Raw genomic sequence first — 25,262 nt, 5'->3', positions numbered from 1 at the left:
ATATTGTATGTGTTTGTGTCCTTCTGTTGTCATTGTGAAGAATGAGATTGGTGGTATTCCGTGCAGTCAAATTGCATCTCCATGTGATTACAGTATTTGTGGATGACCTGAACACATATGTGCACCTATGTATGCATTTAATGCCATGCAGCTGAAATTGGTTGGCAATTATCTTGAGGTTTCTTGCCATTGAACAAATCTTCCTCTCTGCGAAGTCTGTGAGCACGCTGATGTGTTATAGTCACCCGACATCAGAAGCAGCACCTTTTTCCCCTTGTATTAGTGGAAGCATGGCGTCAATCTCCAAGGGACTGCAAAGGAGAAACACAAAGTTATAAAATCAGCACATAGAAGGGCCTTCTAAGTGATATCTACTGCAGGAAAATCAGTGAATGGTCACCATCGATTGACAAAATCGACTGCGAGAGTAGAAGGAATGCAAATATTTCCTAAATGATACGCATTGCATCCTCAATTACAAGGCAAGGGTCAGATGGGCATCACATGGGTGAGCTGATTCCGTGAAACAAGCCTCCAACACTGATCTAGAACCTTGCTTGTGTGCTCTCATCTTCAGAGTTAGCCTTTGGCCTTTTTCTCATGATGAGAGAGTTCTCTAATTGAGCCAAGCTTGACCAAATTTAAACCCGAGCAAAGTTTAATAGATCAAAAATTTTGGGAGAAATAAAGCAAAAGAAGGGATACTGGCATAAAAAGAAAACATTTTTTTTAAAAAGTAATTTCAAGGTGAGAATCAGAATTTATTGTCACGATCAAGTCATAAAATTTGGTGTTTTGCGGCTGCATCGTAGAGAAAACATTCATATTATAACTATCTTACAACATTACTGTAAAATAATAGTGTACAAAAAGTAAGGCAGTATCTTTGGTTCATTGATTATTCAGGAATCTGATGGCAGTGGGGAAGAAGCTGTCCTTGTGCCGGTGAATGACGAGCTTTAGGCTCCTGTACCTTTTCCCTGATGGTAGCAGAGTGAAGAGGGCATGGCCTGGGTGGTGGGGGACTTTGAGGATAGAGGGTACCTTTTTAAGGCACCGACTCATTGAGATGCCCTCAATGGAATGAAATCTTGTGCCTGTGATGCCGCAGGCCGAGTTAACAACCTTCTAGAGTTTATTCTTGTCCTGAGAGTTGGCCCCTCCATACCAGGCAGTAACGTAACTGGCCAGAATGCTCTCCATAAGTTTACGGCAGCCCTCAGTGACATACCGAATCTCCTCCGATACCTCACAAAGTATCACTGCTGGCGAGCCTTCTTTGTGATTGCATCAACGTGGAAGCTCCAGGACAGATCCTTAAAGATTGCCGAGACCCAGGAATTTGATGTTTTTGACTCTCTCCACTACTGAGCCCTCGATAAAGTCTGGGTCATGTTTCCCTAGCTTCTTCCTGAATTACCATCAATAATCAGGATAAATATTTATGCAAAAGGAACCTACAGTTGTGAAACAATTGATCACGATGATCAATTTCAACTTAATTGGTTAATATAAAACAAATTAAATTCACAAAACAGTTGGGTGCTAGCAATTGAAGTGGAGTTGGGAAAAGAGTCTGAAGAGAAGAGGCGTTGCCTCAATAAAAAAGGCAACACAACAGTTACTTTCAGAGGGATTTGGTAGAACAACGGCTTCAGAATTTCATTTGGCTGAATGAAGATGCAGGGGCATTCTCCAGGAGTTTGGTGAAATCAAAAGGTTACTGACTTGTGATATTCCGAGGAAACCAACAGCATTCTGATGGTTAAGGAAGTTTCATGCCCTACCACATCTACACTAGTTCAGGGCCACGCTGAGACATAAATGACAGTGTGTTTGTTACCGTGCTATGTCACTGACCCCATGCAGAGTCTAACAGTAGAGGGATTACAGGGAGAATCCATTACTTTGATCCTTCTCCATTACACCTGGCACAGTATCACAGTCTCCATTCACTGGGAGGGGGGGAAGCAGCATTACTGGTCAGGGATAGTATCACGGCTATAGAAAGGGAGGACGCTGCAGAGGGAGTGGGTGAGTCAGAAATAGGAAGGGAGGAATCACTGTACTAAAAGTAGTCTATAGGGCCCCAAATAATCCTCGGAACACCAAGGAGGAGATACGCAGGCAGATTTTGGGACGGCGCAGGAAATGCAGGGTTGTAGTTGTGGGTGATTTCAACTTCCCTAATATTGACTGGCACCTTCTGACTGCAAGAGGAATAGATGGAGCTGGACTTGTCAGGCGTGTTCAAGAAGGATTCCTGACACAATGCGTGGACCAGCCGATGAAAGGACAGGCCATACTGGATCTAATTCTAGGTAATGAACCTAGTCAGGTGGCGGACCTCTCGGTGGGGGAACATTTTGGTGAACCCTTGAGCTTTAGCATAGCTATGGATAAGAATAAAAGCAGAAACAGTGGGAAAGTGCTTAATTGGGAAGGGTTCGTTACAATGGGATGAGGCAGGAACTAGCAAGAGCAAGGGTGAAAGCACAGAACTAATGTGGAGGAAGTTTAGGGAACACTTGTGTTGGGTTCAGGATAGGTTTGTCCCACTGGGATAGGGAAAAGATGGTAGAAAAAGGGAAACATGGTTGTTGAAGCAGGTGATCAGCTAGTCAAGAGGAAGAAGGAAGTATATGTTAAATAAAGGAAGCAGGGAACAAGAAGGACTCATGAGAAGTATATGGCAGTCAGGAAGAAGTTTAAGAAAGGAGAGCTCGAAGGGAACATGAGAAGGCCTTGGCGTGCAGGATTAAGGAGAACCCCAAGGCATTCTATGCAAATGGGAAGAACAGAAGGATGACGAAAATGAAGGTGAGGCTGCTCAAAGATAAAGGAGGCAACATGTCCCTGGAGGCAGAGGAGGTTGGGGAGGTCCTAAATGAATACTTTGCTTCAATATTCACAGGAGAAGAGAACCTTGATCAGAATGAGGTCAGAATAAAACAGAGTTGTGTGCTGGACAATATGGATATTGAGGAAGTGCTGGATCTTCTTAAAAACATCAAGATTAATAAGTCCCTGGGACCAGATGCAATATAAATGCTGTTGAAATGAGAAAAGAGATCGCTGAAGCAGTTGCTATGATCCTTGAGTCCTCTTGGGCCACAGGGGAGGTGCCGGAGGATTGGAGAATGGCAAATGTAGTCCCCTTGTTTAAAAAAAAATGATAATGGGAGAAAATTCTGGGAATTATAGATCAGTGAGTCGTACGTCAGTGATGTTCAAACTATTGGAGAAGATTCATAAGGATGGGATCTATAAGCATTTGGAGAAGTGCAGTCTACTCAAGGATAGTCAGCGTGGCTTTGTGACGGGAAGGTCATGGCTCATAAGCCTAAATTGTGTTTTTTGAAGAGGAAACTGAAGAAATTGATGAAGGTAAGGCAGTAGATGTAGTCTACATGGATTTTGGCAAGGCATTTGACATGGTCCCCCATGAGAGACTTGTACAGAAAGTGATGAGGCATGGGATTCATGGAACCTTGGCTGGGTAGATAAAAAATGGGGTTGCATGAAGAAAGCAGAGAGTAGTAGTGGAAGGAAAGTATTCTGCCTGGAGGTCAGTGACTAGTGGAGTGGCGCAGGGATCTGTACTGGGAACCCTGTTCTTTGTGATTTTTATAAATGACCTGGATGACGAGGCGGAAGGATTGGTCTGTAAGTTTACAGATGATTCGAAGGTTGGAGGAGTTGTGGATGGAGCTGAAGGTTGTCGAAGATTTCAGGAGGATACAGACAAGATGCAGAGTTGGGCAGTGAGAGAACTGACAGATGGAGTTCAATCAGGATCATTGTGAGGTGATGCATTTTGGAAGAATAAACCAGAAGGCTGAGTACAGGGTTAATGGTTGGATACTTAAGAGTGTGGATGAACAGAGACCTAGGGGCCCATCCCTCAAGGTCGCCGCACAGGTTGATAGGATAGTTAAGAAGTCCTATGGGATGCTGGGCTTCATTAATGGGGGATTGAGATCAAGAGTAGAGATGTCATGTTGCAATTCTACAAATCTCTGGTGAGACCACACTTAGAGCATTCTGTTCAGTTCTGATCACTTCATTACAGGAAGGATGTGGAAGCTATGGAGATGGTGAAGAGGAGATTTACTAGGATGTTGCCTGGACTGGAAAATAAGTCTTATGAGGAATGGTTAGCAAAGCAGGATCTTTTCTCTTTGGAGCATAGAAGGATGAGAGGAGACTTAACAAGGGTCTATAAGATTATGAGAGCCTTAGATAGGGTGGACAGCCAATGCCTATTTCCCAGGGCTGGAATAGCAAACACCAGAGGACGTGTACAAAGTGAGTGGAGGGAAGTTTAGGGAGAGACATCAGGGGTAAGTCTTTCCTGCACAGAGAGTTGTGGGTGCCTGGAATACCTTGCCAGGGATGATGGTGGAAGCTGAAACAAAAGGGGCATTTAAGAGACTCTTAGGCACATGGATGGAAGCCAAATAGAAAGTTTATGGGTAGGGAAGATTTAGTACTTTTTTTTAAGGAATATATGGGTTGACACAACATCAAGGGCCGAATGATCTATACTGTGCTGCAGAGTTATATATTCCATGGTGAGTTAGACCAAGGCAACAGGAACAGATCGAGTCAGGAGAGATTGAGAGAAAGGCATCCAATTATATTGAACAGCCTTCAACATACTTTCCAGAAGTAGTCACTATTATAAATTCAGAAACATGGCAAGCAATTTTCCAATTTCATCTTAACTGTAAGGTGTTATGTTTTGTGCAGGCGAGTAAGGAGGTCAAAATATGTTGAAATGGAATGGAAAACATCAATCACAATGCAGAACTAGGTTAAAGACATCTAAAAAAAAGCATGGTCTCACTTCTAGAGGAGTAGAGTACAATGTTAAATGTGTGAAGCCTCATTTAGATCCCACTTGCAGTTCTTATCTCCATAAATGGGAAAGGACCAATGAAGATTGCTTCAACTGCAATCAGAACTGAGATTCAGATCAGGAAAGATTAAGCTGAGTGGGGCTCTTCTCCTGGAATGGACACAAAAGGAAATGAGATGATAACAACCTTCTTGAGAATAGTTAACAGGCCTGAAATAGAGAGATTCCCACTTGCAGTATAATACAGCTCCAAATAAAACCAACAGGGGAAACTCTGCAAATAGAGAGAGTGGTTAAAATATGGGATTTATTGTCACAAGAGATTAGCATGAAGGCAAAGAGAAGTACAAGCAAATAGGAAGTCGTGAAAAGTAGGAAAGGACTGGGGTAGATTGGACTCACTGGCCCCAAGTACTGTGCTTTGACACTCTGAATGTCCTGAACTTCCATGTGACGAAGTTGCCAAATTTGGGTCGAGGGATTGCTGGGGAGAATTCCCTAATCTTCTTCGCAATGATGGATAAATTTGGGTGTGTCAGGTTCTGTTGCAGTGAAGAGAGTTGGACAGGGCATTGCAGCTGACTTGGACATAGCTGAGAGCAGAGAGAAAAAAAAATTCTCTGAAACATTCCTGATGTTCTCTCTTCTGGCTTACAATATACCAGTTGTTGCAGATAACAAGTCAGGAGAGATTTCTCAGCTGCAGTCAAAGTACGAATTTTAAGTCCTGGCTTTCCAGTTTCAATAAAGCAGATTTATTCTAAGAATAAACTATTTCTCTCTGAGTTGCATGGTTGCAAAGTACAGAAATGTTTAAATTTGACATTGCTTAGTGTTCATATTCTAATAAAATAAAAACTGTGTGAGAGTCAGGGAAAATTGATTTAACTTTTACTCCTGATAAGTTATTTTGCCTTTCTGATACAGAAAATGGTTTTCTTTGTATAATTTCTCCTCTCACTAATGATTACTTATTTTATTTACTCCATCAGTGTTGCTTGTAAAATAAACTCATACTTTCATTAAGAAGCTGGATTGTGTTTTGATCTTGCCTTCTTTGTCAAGCTTTGTTACACTATAAGTGTTTACACAGTTACTCAGGCAGCACTGTCCCCATTCCAAGGACTCTGCGTTCACAGCTGACAGGTCTAATGGAAGGCTGCTGCAATTGTATTGAATTCAACATGTCAATCCTACCTGACATTTAACTTTGTGAATGTGGTTTCACCTATGGCTTAGCTGGCAGCAAGCTTGCCTGAGAGGCAGAAGATTATGGATTCAGGGGCTTCAGCACATAAATTTGGATTTAGTTTGTGCCCTTAACATGATAGAGCCTTGACAAGGCACTTAACAGGAGTGCTTGTCAAATAAAAATATGACAGCAAGTTGTACATCTAAGCTGGATTCTGGATTGTGGCCAGAATCTTAGATGAGGAGATAGGATTTCAGGAGGTGGAAGGGATGAAATTCTAGAGTTTTGGAAATTCCAAGGCAATGATAGGCAAGGAGCAAAGAAAATCAAAATTGTATATGTGTGCAGAGATTAGGGACAGGGAGTGGGGGGGGGGGGGGGGGGGGGGAAGGGTGGCCAAAGAGATTTAAAGATAAAGGCAGGAATGAAACCATCATGATGTCATGGGTAGAAGGTGATCCTTCAATGTAACTCTGAGAGGATGCCATTAAAGTCCCTAACCTACCCACCAGAAACCCTGAAAAATTTCTACAGATGTGTGGTGGAAAGTGTGCTGACCTGATCCATCATCGTCTGGGATGCGGACACCAATACCCCTAATCGTAAATCCCTGCAAAAGATAGTGGACACAGCCCAGGGTGTGGCAAACTCCTTCCCGCCATCGAGAACATCTGCAGGGAGACCTTAGGATCCACACCACCCAGCACATGCTCTGGTCCCACTGCTACGATTAGGAAAGATGTATAGGCGACTACTCCTCCACCATCAGGCTCCTCAACCACAAACTTATTAAAGGACTCTTACTTTTGCACTTTATTGTCTGTTGTTCTTTCCTCTCAGTATTGCACAGTCAGTTGTTTACATTTCTTTATTTGCTTACATGTGTACATTGTGTACTACCAGTAAGTGGGAATTCTGCTCGGCCTGCAGGAAAAGAATCTCAGGGTTGTATGTGATGTCATGTGTGTTCTCTGACAATAAATCTGATGAGGTGACAAGATCTCTGATTGAGGATTGGAACTTTTACCTATGCTTTGTGATCTTGATTTGAATAACTGTTTGATAAAACAAAATCAATTCATTTGGTTTGTTCAACAAATCCAATATCTTGTAACTGAAGAGGGAAAATTTCAGGGCGGCATGGTTACCGTAGCGGTTACTGCAACGCCTTTACAGCGCCAGCGATCAAGACCGGGGATCGAATCCTGCACTGTTTGTAAGGAATTTGTACGTTCTCCCTATGTCTGCCAGGTTTTCCACAGGGTATCTGGTCTCCTTCCACTATTTGAAAAGAACTGGGGGTGTAGGTTAATCGGGTGTAAATTGTCTGGCATGGACTCTGGGCTGAAATAGACTGTTACGGTGCTGTATATCTAAATGTAATTTTTTTTTTACTTTACAATTTTTAAAAAAATTAAATTTAAATCTTAAGTATTAGCAAATAACATCATTGACCATAAACTCTATTTATTTTCCTAAACTAAAAATGTAGTGACCGTACCATCACAGAGAGGAACTAAATGAATGGCAAATGGGAGAAAAAGAATAATTGACTCTAATTAGAGTATTTCAGTTTGATATGTTTCGTGAATTTTACTTGCCTGTAGAGTCATGTTCCCATTCTAAAAAGATTTAAACACAATAAATAACATTCTTGAACCTTGGTTTCTTTCTGTTTTTATTTTCATTAGGAGGTGCAAAAGTTATTGCGGAGTGCTGAATTATGACATTCATAATTTTAAAAAATCCATAATTAGCTTATTTAACTCATATGAGGGCATCACCAGAGATCCCAGATAAGGGGCTTTGCAGAGAACTGCGAGCTAGATTTCTCGCGCAAAAATAAAAATCTTCCTCCACCAAAGCTAAAAGCCTTTGGAGCTGTTTACATTACAGATCTAAACAGGGATTTTTTTTTCCCTAAATCTGATTTACTATCCCCCGCCTAAAGATTTAGTGTTAAGGTTAATGTTCAGTGATCCACATGAGACTGTTGCACTGTATTTGTGGAAGCAGAGTAATCCCCCACCCTTCACTCTTACTGCCCTGACATTGAGTTGTGGGACCATTGGATGCACCGATATATGATTCTCATTTCTTACATACTGTACAGTATTTTTCTAAATTGATTCTTCTTTTCAAATGCAGTCACTGGTTAGAACTGGCAGTTTTGAGAAGATCTGAGTTTTTGAAAACTTGCTATGCTTCTCACACTTCGGTCACATTATCTGTGCTAGGTCTGCCCTTAATAAACTTACTCAACTGTAGCAACACGCTATTTATTAAACTGCAAAGCTGTTCGTATTCACGCAAGGGACGAAGAGGAAAATACTTTCTGATATCAGGCAGTCACCAGGGGGCATGTTCTTGTTGCTAATGGTTACCTGGGTTGGTTTTGTACAGCCACGAATAACAGCTTGTGCACTTTCACCTTTGACCTCCCATGAATATCTGAGGTCTCGTTGGGGTCAGTGGTCCTTTATTTAAACATCAGATGTGAATAATGGCGCCTGGCGCTCAGCCGACTAGTCCTCTCCTTTTAGTCATTTTAGTCTCTAGCAAGATTGATCGATGCACGCTTAGCTTGTCTGCATGTAGAGCCAGGAATTCAAAGACAGTAACCATTGCCTACTTGTCTTGTGTTTTGTCTTTTCTGACAGTGCACATTTACATATTTGACAATGCCTTGGTTTACAAGCTGTACACATGAAAAAAATAATAAAAATAAGAGTTTTTTTCCCCCTCGTTGATTAAGATCTTTTGAAGAAGTGTGACAGCTGATGAAGTTTTCTGCTTTCACAATTCTAGTTCAAACATTCAAAATATTATTTCATGTGGTTTTACAGAGAGAAAGAAATAAACTTTGGAATATTGAGTAGGAAGAATCGCCTGTGAATTCCAGCATGAAAGGCGGTTCCTTGTTGGGATCCAATCAAAGGATCCCTTTATTAAGCAGAAAGGAGACTACCATCTGTCCATGAACACTAATTAACTTGTCAATTAAATAACTTGATAAACACTTAAAGAAGACTTTTATACCGACTTCATGATTGATTCCCAAAGCATAAATATTATCCATTGAAGTTTGTTCTCAGGCCTAGACCCAAACTTGTGCCAGCTTGTGTGTGCGTGACCAAACAGTTAATTTAGCGTTTGTTTGGTTCACAAATGTTTTATTTAGTCTTGTTGGTATGCCTAATGATTAGTCCCTCAGTGACAATTCCACTGGTGTTTCTACAGCTACAAATGATCTGGAGCAACTTCTGTTACATCTACCACCACTGGCATTCTCTCTGCTTTGATTGAATAAAACATCACATTCGACAGTTCCTTCTAACCAATAGTTTGGCCATGGATGTTTCTAGCAGTCAATGTACTTCATGCTTCATAAAGCATTGTGAAAAAAGAAAACAATGTCCATTGTAACAAATGGATTAGATAGAGGGTGCCCTGATGGTGGTGGGGATGGGTAGAATTTTAAGCAGAGCAGAATGTAGCAATTGGTGAGTCTGCTTCATTTTCATTTCCATTTTTTAACAAATTGGTGCATTCATAAATGACAAGTGGTACTGATGACAAATGAAACCATGATACCAAAGCATTTGTGTCTGAGTTGTAGTGGGTCAAAAATGTCGTGTCATTCTGAATCTTTCGGCAGCTAAAGTCAGGTCATCAATGAAGCATGTAGTTTAAAAAAAACTTGACTCTACCTTGCCTGGATCGGACGTGGATCATCAAACTTTGCTTTATTAACTGCAATTTTTAGCGTTGGTATGTGAGCAGCTTCTGTTGGCATTGCTTCGTAACATCAGTTGATTTTCATCTCAACTCCACATTAGGAAGGTTTTAAATACAGCACAAAAGCCCAAGTCAAAGTCATAAAATACTGTAAGTGTACAATCCAAAATACACAGTACAGGCTCTTCGGCCCTCGCTGTTGTGTCGATCAATATATTCCTTCCTAAAAAAAAGTAAGAACAGATTTCCAATGCAAGACTTTAAGACATTCTCTCTATCAAATATAATTAAAGTATTCTTAAAGATCAAGTGGAATTTCAGATCCAAAGCAGGACGAAGCATTGTGTTTGCCATGCTGATATCACAAGCAAGCAATACTTACCAATTCTCAAGGATTAGCAAATGTAACTGAATATACAGCATTTCTTTTGCTGCCTATCCATTGGACAACTGCTGTCTTGTAGCTTGCAAAGATAACTTGCCTGCTCCTAAATTCTATCTCACTTAAGATTATCCATAAACTAGAACTTGCAAGTCCCTTATCTGAGGATCTATGGGACAAGATTTTGAAACTGGTAAATACCTCTTTCATATGTATCCGACAATCATTAATCCAATTCAAAGTGGCATATCGTGTTCACACGTCCAAAGAAAAATTGGGTAGTATTTATTTCTAATATTAACCTTATTTGTGACAGATGCAAATCTGAAATTGCTGTATTGACTCATACGTTTTGGTCATGTTCATCCATAGAAAACTATTGGAAAGAAAATGTTAATATCATTCAACTATACTCGAGGTGAAGCTACAACGCAATCCATTAACAACTCTTTTCAGGGTTATTGACCCAGACCTAAGCAGTTTTTCTGTACCTGTTCAATGGGTTTGGCCTTCCCTAGATTATTGGCTAGAAGAGCCATCCTATTCAAATGGAAAGATTCTAGACCTTCAACAGTGTTTCACTGGTTTTCTCATATTATGTTCTGTTTAAGTTTAGAAGAAAATTAGATGTATTTGATTCATCAGTGAAATTTGAAGATGTTTGGTGATCTTTTATGTCCTATTTTCATTTGATATAAATGTTTCTAATGTGATTAGATGTATTTACTCATCCAGATGAGATATAGTTTTACCTTTGTTTTTTGGATTCATGGTAGAAACCAAAAACCACAAAATATATGAACCCTCAGTTGTTTATTGTTACAGTAGGTTTAGGTGTTTTTTTTTATACAAAACTTTTGATTTTTTTTCATTTTCACCCAACGTTGTGGAAGGGATAGAGTTTATACTGTTTGAAGTTTAGTATTATATACATATATGTGATACTATATTTTCAGTTTCACTCCCTTTTCTTTATTGTATTGTATTTCCTATAAAAAACTAATAGAAAAGATTGAAAAAGAAAGAAAAGATTATCCATCAGCAAAATATAACGGGTGCAGAAAATGTAGGAAAGGCTCAACCAAGCAAGGCCTATGAACCCTACTCAATGCCATGGCCTGTTGGGAATTTCCCCCATTCTCTGCTTTGTTTAGAGGTATCCATGTTTAGAGAGGAAGATTGCGCAAAGTTACACAGGTGCGGTGAAGCTTCTGCACGCTCTTCTATCATTTGGAGTGACTCTATCCATCTTTTTTTTGTTTGTCCATAGGAGATTGTATTAGTGGTATTTTTTGGAATTGAATACATCGTCCGACTCTGGTCTGCAGGCTGTCGCAGTAAATATGTTGGATTTTGGGGAAGGCTCCGTTTTGCCAGGAAGCCCATCTCCATCATCGGTGAGTGACTAATAAGTAATATTCCATGTGAAATACTTTGTTGTTTAGTCAAACCTTTAATGGAAGTGAGCTGCTTGAGGGAGAAGATTAGCTTTTCATTGCATCATGGTTGGGGCCCCAGTGCTGTATACTTATAGTAACACAGGAGTCTATGCCTGGACACAGGGAAGCAATCCATGTATCCCTGCATCTTATGAAAAAACTCCTCTTTGATTTTTATCCTATACTAAGATTATGGTACCCAATTAAACTATCGCATATTTAGAGGAAACCTAGACGGTCACAAAGAGAATGTCCAAGCTCTGTGTGGACACCAATTAAGGTCGGGATTGACCACAGATCCATGGAACTGTGAAGCAGTGGTAGCATCAGTAACAGTTGGGCTTCTCTATTCCCCAGAAGAGCAGGTTAAATGTTAGATTGACGTATTAGGTGTTTTTCTGCCCACTACATTTGTATAGCATGTCAAGCTCTGTAAGAGGGTACAGAAGAGATTGGTACCATAAATGCAGGCTATTAGATAAACGGAAAGACTGTGAAGAACTTGAAATTATTCTCGAATGAAGAGAGATTTAAGCGGAGGTTTAATAAGTGTGCACATAATTCTGAATCATTTCAAAATGTGGGGATAAACTATTTCAAACACCAGAGTAGACAATTTTTTTAAAAAAATTTTTTTTCACACTATGAACCATATTGACCAAAAAAAATAAACATTTCCCTCTTGAATATACACAGTGTCATTTTCTCCCCTTTTTCCCCCTCCCTCCTTCCCACCCCCCCTCCCCACCCACTAAACGTTCAATATATACGATACATTAAACCCATTAAACAATGTCATCACACAATGAAAATAAACAAGAAAATGGTGTCATCTACTTTTACACACTGGGTCAGTTCATTTTGTCTTCTTCTCCTTCTGTCATTTTAGGTGGTGGAGGTCCGCGGTAGGACTTCTCTTTTGTGTTCCATGTATGGTTCCCAAATTTGTTCGAATACTGTGATGTTATTTCTTAAATTATATGTTATTTTTTCCAATGGAATACATTTATTCATTTCTATGTACCATTGCTATATTCTGAGGCTATCTGCTGATTTCCAGGTTGACATTATACATTTTTTTGCTACAGCTAAGGCTATCATTATAAATCTTTTTTGTGCTTCATCCAAATCGAGGCCAAGTTCTTTACTTTTTATATTCTTATATTACAAATTTAAAGTAAAAATGCAAAACAATCAGTAAATAAGATTTTATTTTACTTCGCATATAATGTCTGAAGAGTTGTTGAATATGGATTAAATAATCAAAGAGAAATTACTTGCAGGTCTTTAGCAAAAGAAAATGCACCGAAAATCTCTTAGTGCGAGGTAGGCTTTACCCCATGGCATGGGGGAATGCCACACATTGAGAGATGAATCCAAATGGTCCCACCTCTGTTCCTCCATTCACTTCAGATTTAGATTTTAATTTCCCCCATGGTCCTTTTTCCTTTACGTGCAAGTGTGGTGGATTTGCAGTGTGGATTTGAAGATCCTTTCGTGAGAATGTGGTGGGCAGCAATCAGCTCCCTGAACGGAAGCAGAAAACAGGTCCTGCTCCTGTATTATCTCCTCAAAGTTGGTCTCAAGAGCAACTCTTACCAAAGTGTGTTGCAGACCGATGATTTGTTCCGTCCGCTGAGGGGTGGTGAACGCCACTATGGGACCCTGAGTAAAGGCAAAGGATGGCTACTTCACAAGACAAGAACCGAACATACAAAATATGGTATCACTACAGCTCACTTTCTTTAGTTTCAGGAACAGAGTGAAAATAGATTGGGTGGAGAACAGATATGATTCCCCATTCTCTAATTACCTGCTAGATTTTTTGCACACCCGATATCAAACATTGACCTTAGTTTATTTTTATGGTGTGGTGAGATATTTATTGGGCGTGACAAATCTTATATTTCTGTAACCTTCCTTGAACTTGTTTCTGAACCTGACAGATCTTATTGTGGTGGTGGCTTCTGTCATAGTCCTCTGTGTGGGATCGAATGGGCAAGTCTTTGCAACATCAGCCATCAGGTAGGAGAGCAAGTTTAATATCAACTGGATACCATGATGGGAAGTACCATACATTTCGGCAAATAAAATTACCCTTGAAACACACAAAAGCACTCAAAAAACAGGGGTCATCTTATACTCCAGATACAAAAACAAGTCCTTAAATTCTACTCAAAAAACAGCTTGATGTAGATTCGTCATATAAGATAGCCCTTGAAGCACCTCCCCACTGCTCCCCATCACCTCCCCACCGCTGCCATAACTCACCTAGACCTTTTACCATTAAAGAGCCCAAGATCCCTGCTCCTGCCCAGGAGCCCGAGGTCCCCACTGCTGCTAGGGAACTGTTGCCCCACAAGCTGGCCCGCAGCAATGGTTCCTGCACCAAGCACACTTGGGCAGTAAGGCGACGTCTTCGACGCAGACGGCACTGCACTTGATGTTGAGAATGGCGTCGCCGACACCGGCTGCAGCCGACGCTGAAGACTTGGACTCAGCATCATTTGGCATCTTCCCGGCCAGAAGCAAAGGATTTTTGTTGTTGTTATTGTAATCGCTTGCTTGCTTAATTTACAGATTTGTTACTTGACGATTGGAGTGTTGTAACAAAGTTTGGGTTGCTGCTGGGAGGCCTGGATATCAGTCTCTGGCACGTTCCTTGCAGAAAATTGGGGGGGGGGGGTGTCCTTATTATACACCCAATATATGATAAAACCATGAAATTCAGGCTGAAAATGGGGACCTGACTTATCTGAAGTTCATCTTATACACCAAAACAAATCGTATTTATTAGTTACTCCTTTCCCTTACCTGCATTGCATTTTCTGGTGTCACGCAGAATGTTTTCATGTAGTTTTGCTTTCTACTTACTATCATCATTATCAATCGAAGCCCATTTAAAATTCCAACTGAAAAGGTTGATTTCAAGTCTTTATGCTTCCAGCAGGCCATCTTGTTCCCATGTCTTCATCAGACCCCCGTATGTTGATTTCAGCATGATTTTCCATCCGTTCACACAACATGTTTGGGGGTTTGGAGAGGCGGTAACTCCTAGACAACTGGGAAAACCCATTATCACATTTTGAGAGACCCGATGGCTCACGGCCAGAGTCCTCCACGCCGTGTCCTCCGACAGAACCGATGGTTTATTTTCAGACAAGACTCCACCGTCCTCTGCACCTGAATGATTTGACTTTACAGGAGCTTAATGTGGAAAATTCACTCTGCAATTTATTTTTAATCTTCATTCTTACTCTTGTTTTACCGAGCATTCTTGTGTTCTGCACTTGGAACACAAGCACATTGTCGGTGCCAAGGATTCAAAATAAGTTCAAGATGGGGGCGATTTGTTGACAGCCAACATAATTTTAAATCCAATCCATAAATTGCACCATTGCTCAAACATCAATTTAAAATGAAGACACTAGCCCACATAAGTTTAAGTTTCACTGAAGCCATTTTCACACTGTGCAGAAATGCGGTAGAAATTCAGCAGGTCAAAGCTGAATAGGAAGTAAAGGCCAGTCAATGTTTCAGACCTGAGCCCTTTCTATGGAATGTCGAAAATTACGGAGGTGTCTGCCTGATTTTCAACACTCCCGATGAGAAGCTCAGACCCAAAACATCGATGGCCTTTTACCGCGTGACCTGCTGAGTTTCTTCAGCACTTTTGTGTACTTTTTGTTTATCTCGCGTTAATACACCTTTGCTCTTGATATTGGTCAGGAGCAGTTTTTCCTCAACCTGCGGTAAATGGCCTTACTGGGCTGGGCAGGCAGGCCCACCTTCTGTACCTGTAGTTCCTCCACGTAAGATCCCTAATAAAGGCTGAGAGCCCTAGTCTCTGTCATGCCCGCCTTGGACGCGAGCCAGCAGCATGTAGAGGCATGATGAGGTTTTCTGATTAATAAAGCCTTTGACTACTTGCTTTGTATCTGCGGGGTGGGGGGGGGGGGGGGGCGGTCATTGATTGCGCCACAGTCTGTAAGTTTGTTACAGGTAGTCCGTAAAGAAATACAAGCTGATCTGTGAGTGGATAACGTTTGAGAACCACTAGTCTCAAGAATCTGAGGTTCATGCCTCCCTACCACATTGAGAATTTGAAAAGTGTTTCAAAAGTCAAGAAATAAAGAACCCATGAAAATGGTTCATGCAACCTGTTAGGTTGCCATGACAACCTAAATGATTTACTGCTGTGCTTGAGGAAAGGAAGTCTCCATGTACTGCAGACGTTATTGGTTAATAATGTTCTGAAATGCTGTTGCAAATAACATGGCTGCTTCACTTCCACAGGCATTGTTCACCATATATCCGCACCAGTTTAAGAAAAAGCAGCCATCTCCCCTGTCTTTGCAGAGAAGCTCAGGATAAACACAGTTGCTGCTTACCATTGGGGAATGAATTAAATCAAATAAAATGTGTTTAATCCTGATTTCTAACCTGTTACTTCTTTCAGGAGCCAATCCTCGATTTAAAGTCCAGTGTCCAAGATTATGTCACTGGAAACTGCTTACTTATCCTGTTACAGGAGGAGCTGATACAGTGATTCATTGTCTTTCTCCTCTTCCAGGGGCATTCGGTTTCTGCAGATCCTTCGAATGCTGCATGTCGATCGGCAGGGCGGCACCTGGAGACTCCTGGGATCGGTTGTTTTTATCCATCGGCAGGTGGGCAAAACCAGCTTTCTGTTCCAGGAGCCAATTCAAACAATAAATCAGAAAGACAGCTGGCTTCCATTATAGTCCTCATCTCACCTAATCTAGCGTGACAGAAACTTTCTTCAGCTCCTACCCTTGTGATCTGATTGAGCTTTAGTTTCCTGTTTAATACTCTCAAGCTAACTGACATTCACTTAAGTTGCTGTATTTAATACTGAATATCCTCATTCCAATTCATATGTTGCCTTTCCTTATTGAAATCAAGTAGGTTAATTTTAGCAATGAGAAAATGTTAAAAGGCTGAAATCCACTGGAACGGGTCGTCATACAGGATACCTGTTTCATTGTCCTTTAATACTCTCTTTGGCTTCTTGTCTATAAGTTGATGAAATGTGAGTTGTTCACTGGAAATAGGGCATCTGGGATATTGAAGTTTAAGATATAACAAATAAAGACTGACAGGAATTTAATATCAAATATTCTTATTGAAGGAACTAAATTTTCGACAAAGAGGGAAAAAAATAGAAATTTAAAATGTGACATTTTTAAAATGCCAGTCGTCTACCTATCAAAATGGAACTTCACTTTTTTACTTTTCATATTTTGAACCAAAACAATTGATTTTAATACAATTATTTATTGGATTGTGTCCTGTGGCAGACTTAATGAACAATAAGTGTGCAATTCATCTATTGTAGAGTTTGCAGGAATGAGACCGTTTTTATTGCAAAATCTCCATTGACTTGGTATAATATCTCAACCAAAAGGTCTCAGCAGTATAATATTCCTATTTTTTTTCCCCTGGGCTGTCAATTCTGAATATTGTGCTGTTCTTTTTGCTGAATTTTTGATTTGATTATTCTGATTGTGTATAAAAATGCTGGGAAGATTGAAGTTGAGGAAGTGGACAGTGATGATCCATAATTTTGATGTGTAGTCTTCAACAGTGCATGGTAAAATGATGCCCCTTTACTAGGCATGTATAAGCGTGGAAAGAACTTAGAGGAAGGACAATCAGTTAAGCCTTCATTGCTGGGTATGGCAGCACAGATATTAAGAGCATTGGAAAAAACAGTTACTCAATCCATAGGGGTTTTTGGACACCAGGCATGTGACGGCACAATCAAGGAATTTTGCCGCTACATGGACCGTCTAAAAAGGAACGTGCAGGAATTTTGAGTCAATTCCTGCACCGCGATTTATCCTGCAGGACCCCTCCAACAAGTTGGAGGAAGCCTGCAGCGTAAATCGTACCAGAAAAATTTGTTGTTGGTCCTCCACTCTACTGCACGTCCAACCACCGGCACTGTTACAGTCAGGTACTTGCCATCTAAAAAGGTGCCCAGTGAGATCGATCACACCGGCAGTAATTATGTTATATTTTTTCCAGCAATTTTAATGACATTGCAGACTAAAAAAAACATTCATGATAACTCAGAACATAGAACATCACAGCACAATAAAGGCCCTTTGTCCCATGATGTGCCGACTTATATAAATCAACACAACAAACAAAATCTTCCCTACTTCACACACATAACTCTCAATTTTTCTTGCAACATAGAACACTAAAGCACAAAGACAGGTGCCTTTGATCCTTCTAGTTTGTGCCGAAAAATTTTTTTTGCCTAGTCCCACTGACCTGCACCCAGTCCACAGCCCTCCATAGCCTCTCCCATCCACGTAACTGTCCAAATTCTTCTTAAATGTTAAAATTGAGCCCATATTCACCACCTTAGCTAGCAGCTCATTCCACACTCCCACCACTCTGTGTGAAGAAGTTCCGCTTAAACTTTCCCCTTTCACTCTTAACCCATGTCCTCTGGTTTGTATCTCACCTACCCTCTGGAAAAAGCTTATCTACATTTACTCTGTCTATACCCCTCATAATTTTAAAAACCTCTATAAAATCTCCCCTCATTCTTCTACACCAGGGAATAAAGTCCTAACCTGTTTAACCTTTCCCTATAGCTCAGTTCCTGAAGTCTGGGCAACATCTTAGTAAATCTTCTCTGCACTCTTTCTGTCTTATTGATTTATTTCCTGTAGTTAGGTGACCAAACCTGCACACATACATATAGTCGATTACAAACTTTAAAAAAGTAAAAATATAAAAGTAAATCCACTATTTACTCCATGATGGTTATACCCCAATCCCCTCAACCCCCATCCACCCCACACAAGAAAAGACCCCAAATAAAAGATGCAGATATGGAAGGGGAAAAGCAAAAGATAAAGGAAAAGTAAAGAAAGAAAAAAAAAATGGATTGCTGAAAAGTGATGCACACCCCACTGATTATAATTTCATATTCTATTTAAGTTTCTTTAGAGAAGATTATTGCAGGTCTTGAGGGCTAGGAAGAACACAATTAAAGATTTACACTGAAATCTGTAAATATGGATGCCAAACTTGTAAAAATATGCTGTACTTATTTCTTAAGTTATTGGTAATCTTCTCAAGAGGAATACAGCTATGCATTTCCATGTTCCAACGTGCCATACCTAGATGTGAATCAGTCTTCCAAGTAACTGCTCTACATTTTCTAGCCACTGTCAATGCAATTCAAACAAATACTGTTTGATGTTTAGATAGTTTCAGTTTAGGTCTTATCCCTGTAATATTAGCCAGTAAAAATAATTCTGTTTTGTATAAATTGAATTCCTGTAATCTGTTCTAAGGAATTTAGATTAGAACATGACCAAGTTGAATGTAGAAAGGTTCCTACCTCCTCACCACATCTAAAACATTGGTCTGATAGGTCTGATTTTAATTAATGAATGTATAATTAAATCATACAAATTGAAATATTTACTTTTACTTTAAAAAGTTGAAGAAGATCTGAATAGATGATGGCCCTACCTATAACATTAGTGGAAAGAGTCAATTGTATTAAAAAGAATACATTTCCAAGAGTACAATATCTCTTTCAAACACTGCCTAGACCATTACCTCAGAGGTTCTTTCAGAAGTTGCATAAATATGTCGGAAAATTTCTTTAGAAGGGTAAGATGTCGAGAGTCTCCATAGAAAAATTAACATGGAAATATGAACTGGGAGGATTACATATCCTTAATTTTAAAGAATTACTATCGAGTGGCTCAGGTGAGATTTATTACTTTCTTTTTTGAAGGAAGGGTAAAAATAGAATTGGATAAAATAGGAGAGAGAATGGCAGAAGATTTTACATATAAATGGGATGTGAAATTGGTATTTGGTAAAACATTTAATCAGTACTTGGTATAAAATACCAAGTATTGAAAACAAGGATGGGCTTATTTCCCTTGTAAAGGGATCAGAAATATTGAAGATTGTTATGAGCACGGACAATTGATGTCATTTGAACAATTAAAAAATATGTATGGAATTCCTAATACAATCTTATGCCATTTTCAAATAAGAGCTTATCTAAAATACAAACTGGGCCTAACAATGTTTTTACCAAATGGAAGTGATGTGGAGTCACTGATTTGAAAGGGAAATATGAAGAAATTTACTTCAGCAATGTATCTCTTACTTGAAATAGGAACCTCCAAACAAGGGGTTCCTAATTCCAGACAGAGATGGGAATCAGACTTAAATATAAGAATCAGCGATCAAAACTGGCCTGAATTATGTCGGGATAGTATGACTAATGCGATGAATGTAAGATATAGATTAGTACAATATAGTTTTTTGCATCAATTATATCTCACATCACAGATACTAAATAAATAAAAATCATGCCTCATCAATGTCTTATACAACTTTACCGTAACATCCCAACTCCGATACTCAATACTTTGATTTATGAAGTCCAATATTCTAAAAGCTCTTTTTACAACCCTATCCACCTGTGACGCTACTTTCAGGGGATTATGTATCTGTATTCCCAGATCCCTCTGTTCTACTGCACTCCCCAGAGCCCGACCATTTACCGTGCATGTCCCTTCATGGTTTGTCCTTCCAAAATGCAACACCTCACACTTGTCTGCATTAAATTCCATCTGCCATTTTTCAGCTCACTTTACCGGCTGGTCCAGATTCCAGGAAGCTTTGGAAACCTTCTTTGATGTCCACCACATCTCTAATCTTCATGCATCTGCAAATTTGCTGATCCAATTCGCCATATTATCAGCTAGATCATTGATATAGATGAAAAAACAAATGGTTCCAGCCCCAATCCCTGAGGCACACCATGTGCCTGTTTAAGTTCATTTGTAATCCGATTGTACCAGTACAACTCAACAAAACATCGTTCTCCTGTCCATGGTGTAAAACATGCATTCGGACATAACACACATGCAGACAAACGATACGTGCAGTATACACATTATGTATTTACATATATTAAAATCAATATTCTTAATAAATAGTTGAGTCATGGAGAGTTGTTTTAGCAATCATTCAGCAGTCTCACTGCCCGTGGCAATAAGCCGCTCCTCAGCCTGGTGGTTCTGACTTGGATTCTTCAGAATCTTCAGAATGTTTTTCCCAGTGGAATAGCTATGTGAGGTGCTAGGAGTTATTTTGTGAGCCCTCTTTAAATAACAATCAGGGTAAATCCCATTGATGGCGGGGAGGACAACCCCTGTGATCCTCTCTGCCACTTTTATGATCGTGTGGATTGACCTCCAATCCAATGCTCTATAATAACCGTACCACACTGTGATGTAACCAACCAGGGAACTCTCAATAGAACTATCTCAGAGCCTTTTAAATCTCCGTTTTGTATCACCCTCCACCACGGCTACCACTGGAAATGCATTCCAGGCACTCACTACTTCCTGTAATAAAAATAATTACCCCTGATCTCCCCTAAACTTCCCTCCCTGCTGGTGCTTGCTACTCTCACCCTGGGAAAAAGGTGCTGGCTGACCTCTCATAGATCTCGATTCAGTCACCTCTCATCCTTCTTTGCTCCTCCTGTATATCGGAACCAGTTTGTCTTTTAGAAAGGAAAGCAGTTGCATTTTATAATCAGAATAATAATCGGAATCTGGGTTATTGCCATGTGCACGTGCCACAAAATTTGTTGTTTTGTGGCAGTGTTATTGCGCGTTACAGGTGCTCAAAAATTGCTATAAATTATATTTCCATAATACACCATTTAAATAAATAAATGAATAGTTGGGGAAAAAAGAGAGGTTATGTCTGTTGTTCATTGTCCGTTCAGAAATCTGATGGCAGCGGGGAAGAATCTGTTTTTTGTACCGTTGGGTGTTTGTCTTCAGGCTCCTGTACCTCCTTCCTGATGGTAGCAGTGTGAAGAGGGCATGGGCTGGGTGGTGAGGGTTCTTAATGATGGAGGTTGTCTTCTTGAGACACTGCCTCATGTAGATGTCCTCATTCGAGTGAAGACATGATGGCCCTGGCTGAATTCACAACTCTCTGAGGTATTTTCTCGTCCTGTGAATTTCCACCTCCATACCAGACAGTGATGCAATCAGTCAGCATGGTCTCCAGAGTACACCTGTAGAAATATACAAGAGCTTGGTGACATTGCAAATCACCTCAAACCCCCTAATTAAATATTTTTAAAAAAAGATGGCGCCTTGCAGCAGTGACGTTTTGTGTGCAGCTCCAACGGGAATCATTAGATATTCCCATATGAGCAACTACAGCTTGAATCCGCAGCCACAGAAAGCGACATACCTGTAAGTAGTGTTGTATTAAGTACGTTGGAAGACTGCTTGATTGTCAGGAACTCCGACGGACTGCGGGTGATTCAGACAGCTGATGAGGAAGACCCCAAAGTCCCCACCATGTGGACACAGATGGAAGCTATGTATTAAGATAACTATTAATTTTAAGCAATTCTTATTCTTTAAGTTCTAATACTCAACTCAAAAACATGCAAGGGAGCATGAAAACCATAAAATTAAAGGTAACATTGTGTTATTATGAGTAATACACACTTTTTTAACACATTGGAGATTATCTTTGACTCAGCCTAATGTGACGCAATTGTCTATTCCATATTAGCATGAAAATGTGTTGTTGGAATTAGGATTAATGTTAGCTTTTTTTGTATCCACAGTACACTTTTTAGCTCCGTGTAAATTTGGCAGTCTTTCCCTATGAAGGGTTTGGGAAGTAGGTAAAAATTTTACTATTTTGGTGGGACACTGCAGCATAGTACAGGCCCTTCGGCCCTTCATGTTGTGCCAACCCTTAAAATCGCAGGTGTTACTATCTTGTAGGACCTTTCCTAGCCCCAACACATGAATGTCATCATGAAGAAAACACATCAGCGCCACTACTTCCTCAGGAGTTTGCTGAGGTTTGGTCTGACGCCAAAACTTTGGCAAACTTCTACAGATGTAGAGTTGAAAGTGTGCTGACCAGCTGTATCATGGCCTGGTACAGGTGCACCAATACCTCTGAGCAGAAAAGCCCTGCAAAAGGTAGTGGACATAGCCAAGTACATCACAGGCACAACCTTCCCCACCATCAAGAAAATCTACATGGAACAACGTTGTGGGAGAGCAGCAATAATCATCAAGGAACCACACCATCCAGGATATGTTCTGCTCTTTCTGCTGTCATCACGAAAGAGGTATAGGGGCCACAAGACGTACACCAACAAGTTCAGGATCAGTTGCTCCCCCTCCACCATCAGACTCCTCAACAACAAATTCAGAGACTCATTTAAGGGCTCTTACTTTGCACATTATTCATTGTTGAATATTTATTTTCTATATTGCCCAGTCAGTTTGTTTATATTTCTCTCTTTTATATACATATCTATTCTCAAATACAGTTTTTTATTGCACTACTGACACAGAATAAAGAATCTCAGCGTTTTATGTTAGGTCATGTAAGTACTCTGATAATAAATCTGAACTTCGAACTATGGTGTATACATAAAGTTGGGTAAATTGGGTTAGGATAAAGATGAGCTGAATTTAACTGAGTGTCTGAACAGATCTGAGGGGTCATATGGTTTACTATACCTTCCATAGTGATGTCTTTCACCAGCAGAAAGCTGATAGATACTGAGGCACAATCATCGTGTGCTTAATTTTGTTGTTGCTTTGTGTTTAAATAGGAACTGATCACCACTTTGTACATCGGGTTCCTGGGCCTAATATTTTCCTCCTACTTTGTGTACCTGGCTGAAAAAGATGCAGTGGATGACAGTGGCTCCCAGCAGTTCGGCAGCTATGCAGATGCCCTGTGGTGGGGTGTGGTAAGTGGGAATGCTCTCCGCTTAGTGGAATCATTTGGGAACTGGAAATTACTTTAGCAATATGACCTGATAAGGAAATAGACTGTAAAAAAAAACATTGTAATAGAGGCCAAGGATAATTGGTATCTGATGTTTTCAGTTTGAAGCACTCCTGCAATTTTCTGCTCAGCTACAGCTCTTGTCTTCTCCTGTTACAATTTTGTGATTGATATCTGGGAAGGTTAATGAGAAACTTGTGCTGTCTGGTCCAACAAGGCATTGCACATAACCCAAAGTCTGCCTGGTGTGACATAAACCTTGTAAGCAATGGACAGAAGTGAAATTTGTCCATTAGAATAGCCAACTGATGTGACATTGTAATAATTTAGTACTTGGTGACAGTGCAAGCTACCTGAACAAATACTCATCAAATTGCTGCTAAATATGCTAAATGCCTTTAATATTATCAGTAGTTCTTTAATCAATTTACCATTTCACTATGAAGAAGCAGAGTGCCTTAGAACTTTGTAATTTAAAGTATGGATTCAGTCATTGACCTTATTGCTTTCTTGATGACTTTTGGCTGAAGTAATCCAATAATAATCCCAATGCTCTCCTCTCTCTATACCTGTTATCTTCCTTTGTTTCATATATTTTTCTAGATCCCTTTCAAAAGATTACAATGGTCTCTCTCAGTCAACACTTGTATTAAAGAATTTATTTGTGTCTCTTCCTTAATTTCTACTTTAAATTGGACTGTTTAACATGAATGACTGTCAGACAAGAGGAAATAGTCCGTTTTATAATTGACCTGCTAAAAGTCTTTTATAATATTAACATTTTCCCTCGTTCTCTTCTCCCGCAGATGCTCCTGGCATCTGAAGCCTGTCATCATAAGTTTGTTTCTCATTGTTGACGTTATCTTGGTGAACTATGCCAGGCTCGGCTTTCCTTCCTGCAGTGAGTCACACAACACTGAATCAAAATTATTTATGCAAATCAGAAGCTTTTATTGCCATTGATTCATCGACATTGTCTAACCACAGGCGAGCACCAGTGTGGCACAGAAAGGTGTGTCACTGGATAGGATATTGGGTCAGTCTTCCAAAACCATGGAATTCACAATTATTCTTCAACAGTGATCAAAGCCTGAAGCCACATACCTCTGTTTTACTAGACTTCCATTGTGAATAAAAAATATTTGGCTAAAATATAACAGAATTATTGATACATAGTTTTTGTGGAGTCATAGAGCATAGAAACAAACCCTTTGGCTCATTGAGTCCATACCAAACTGGTATACTAATTCAACATTAATCCCATTATATTCTCCTCAAATTCCAATCAATTTCTCCCCGATACTACCACTCACTGAAACACCAGAGACAATTAACAGTGGCCAATCAACCCGCCAACCCGCATGTCTTTGGGATTTCAGAGGAAATGGGAACATTTGGAAAATACCCACATAATCACAGGAAGTGTCTGCAAATTCCACACAGATGGTGGGGGGGGGGGGGGGTGAATTTTAGTTATTGTTAAGGAATATTCTTATGTAGCAAAGATAGAAAATGCCTATTAATTTTCATTTCAATGCCCTGGATGTGGGCATTGAGGGAATGGCCAGCATTAAAGTTCATCACGAGTTTCCCTTGAATAGATTTTAATAAATTGCTGCAGTGTGTTTGGTGAAGAAAGGGAATGAATACAGAATCTTAAACTCATTCTTGGAAGAAATTTTGTGAAAGCTTCACATTATAAACCCTGATAAACTCTGTGATGGCAGTGCAATACACTGAAAGAGCTGGAGAAACTCAGTGGGTCATGCACCATCTAGAGCA

At 40.0% G+C, this 25,262-nt stretch overlaps 1 protein-coding gene across 4 annotated transcripts in view; it reads left to right on the top strand.

Annotated features, from left to right (window-relative positions):
- The window catches only part of LOC138742330 (potassium voltage-gated channel subfamily KQT member 1), an 844,658-nt gene that overhangs the window by 213,302 nt on the left and 606,094 nt on the right, over positions 1–25,262 (top strand). For all 4 annotated transcript variants that reach the window (XM_069896622.1, XM_069896604.1, XM_069896614.1 and 1 more), the window contains 4 exons: positions 11,444–11,570; positions 13,559–13,637; positions 16,186–16,282; positions 23,302–23,442. In XM_069896622.1, the coding sequence (XP_069752723.1) occupies positions 11,444–11,570; positions 13,559–13,637; positions 16,186–16,282; positions 23,302–23,442 (444 nt within the window). The remainder of the gene's footprint in view (positions 1–11,443; positions 11,571–13,558; positions 13,638–16,185; positions 16,283–23,301; positions 23,443–25,262) is intronic.

This window comes from Narcine bancroftii, chromosome 1 (assembly GCF_036971445.1).
Source record: "Narcine bancroftii isolate sNarBan1 chromosome 1, sNarBan1.hap1, whole genome shotgun sequence".
NCBI classification, from domain to species: Eukaryota; Metazoa; Chordata; class Chondrichthyes; order Torpediniformes; family Narcinidae; genus Narcine; species Narcine bancroftii.
Note: the sequence above shows the minus strand (reverse complement) of the source record. Positions and strands in the feature narration are given on the sequence as shown.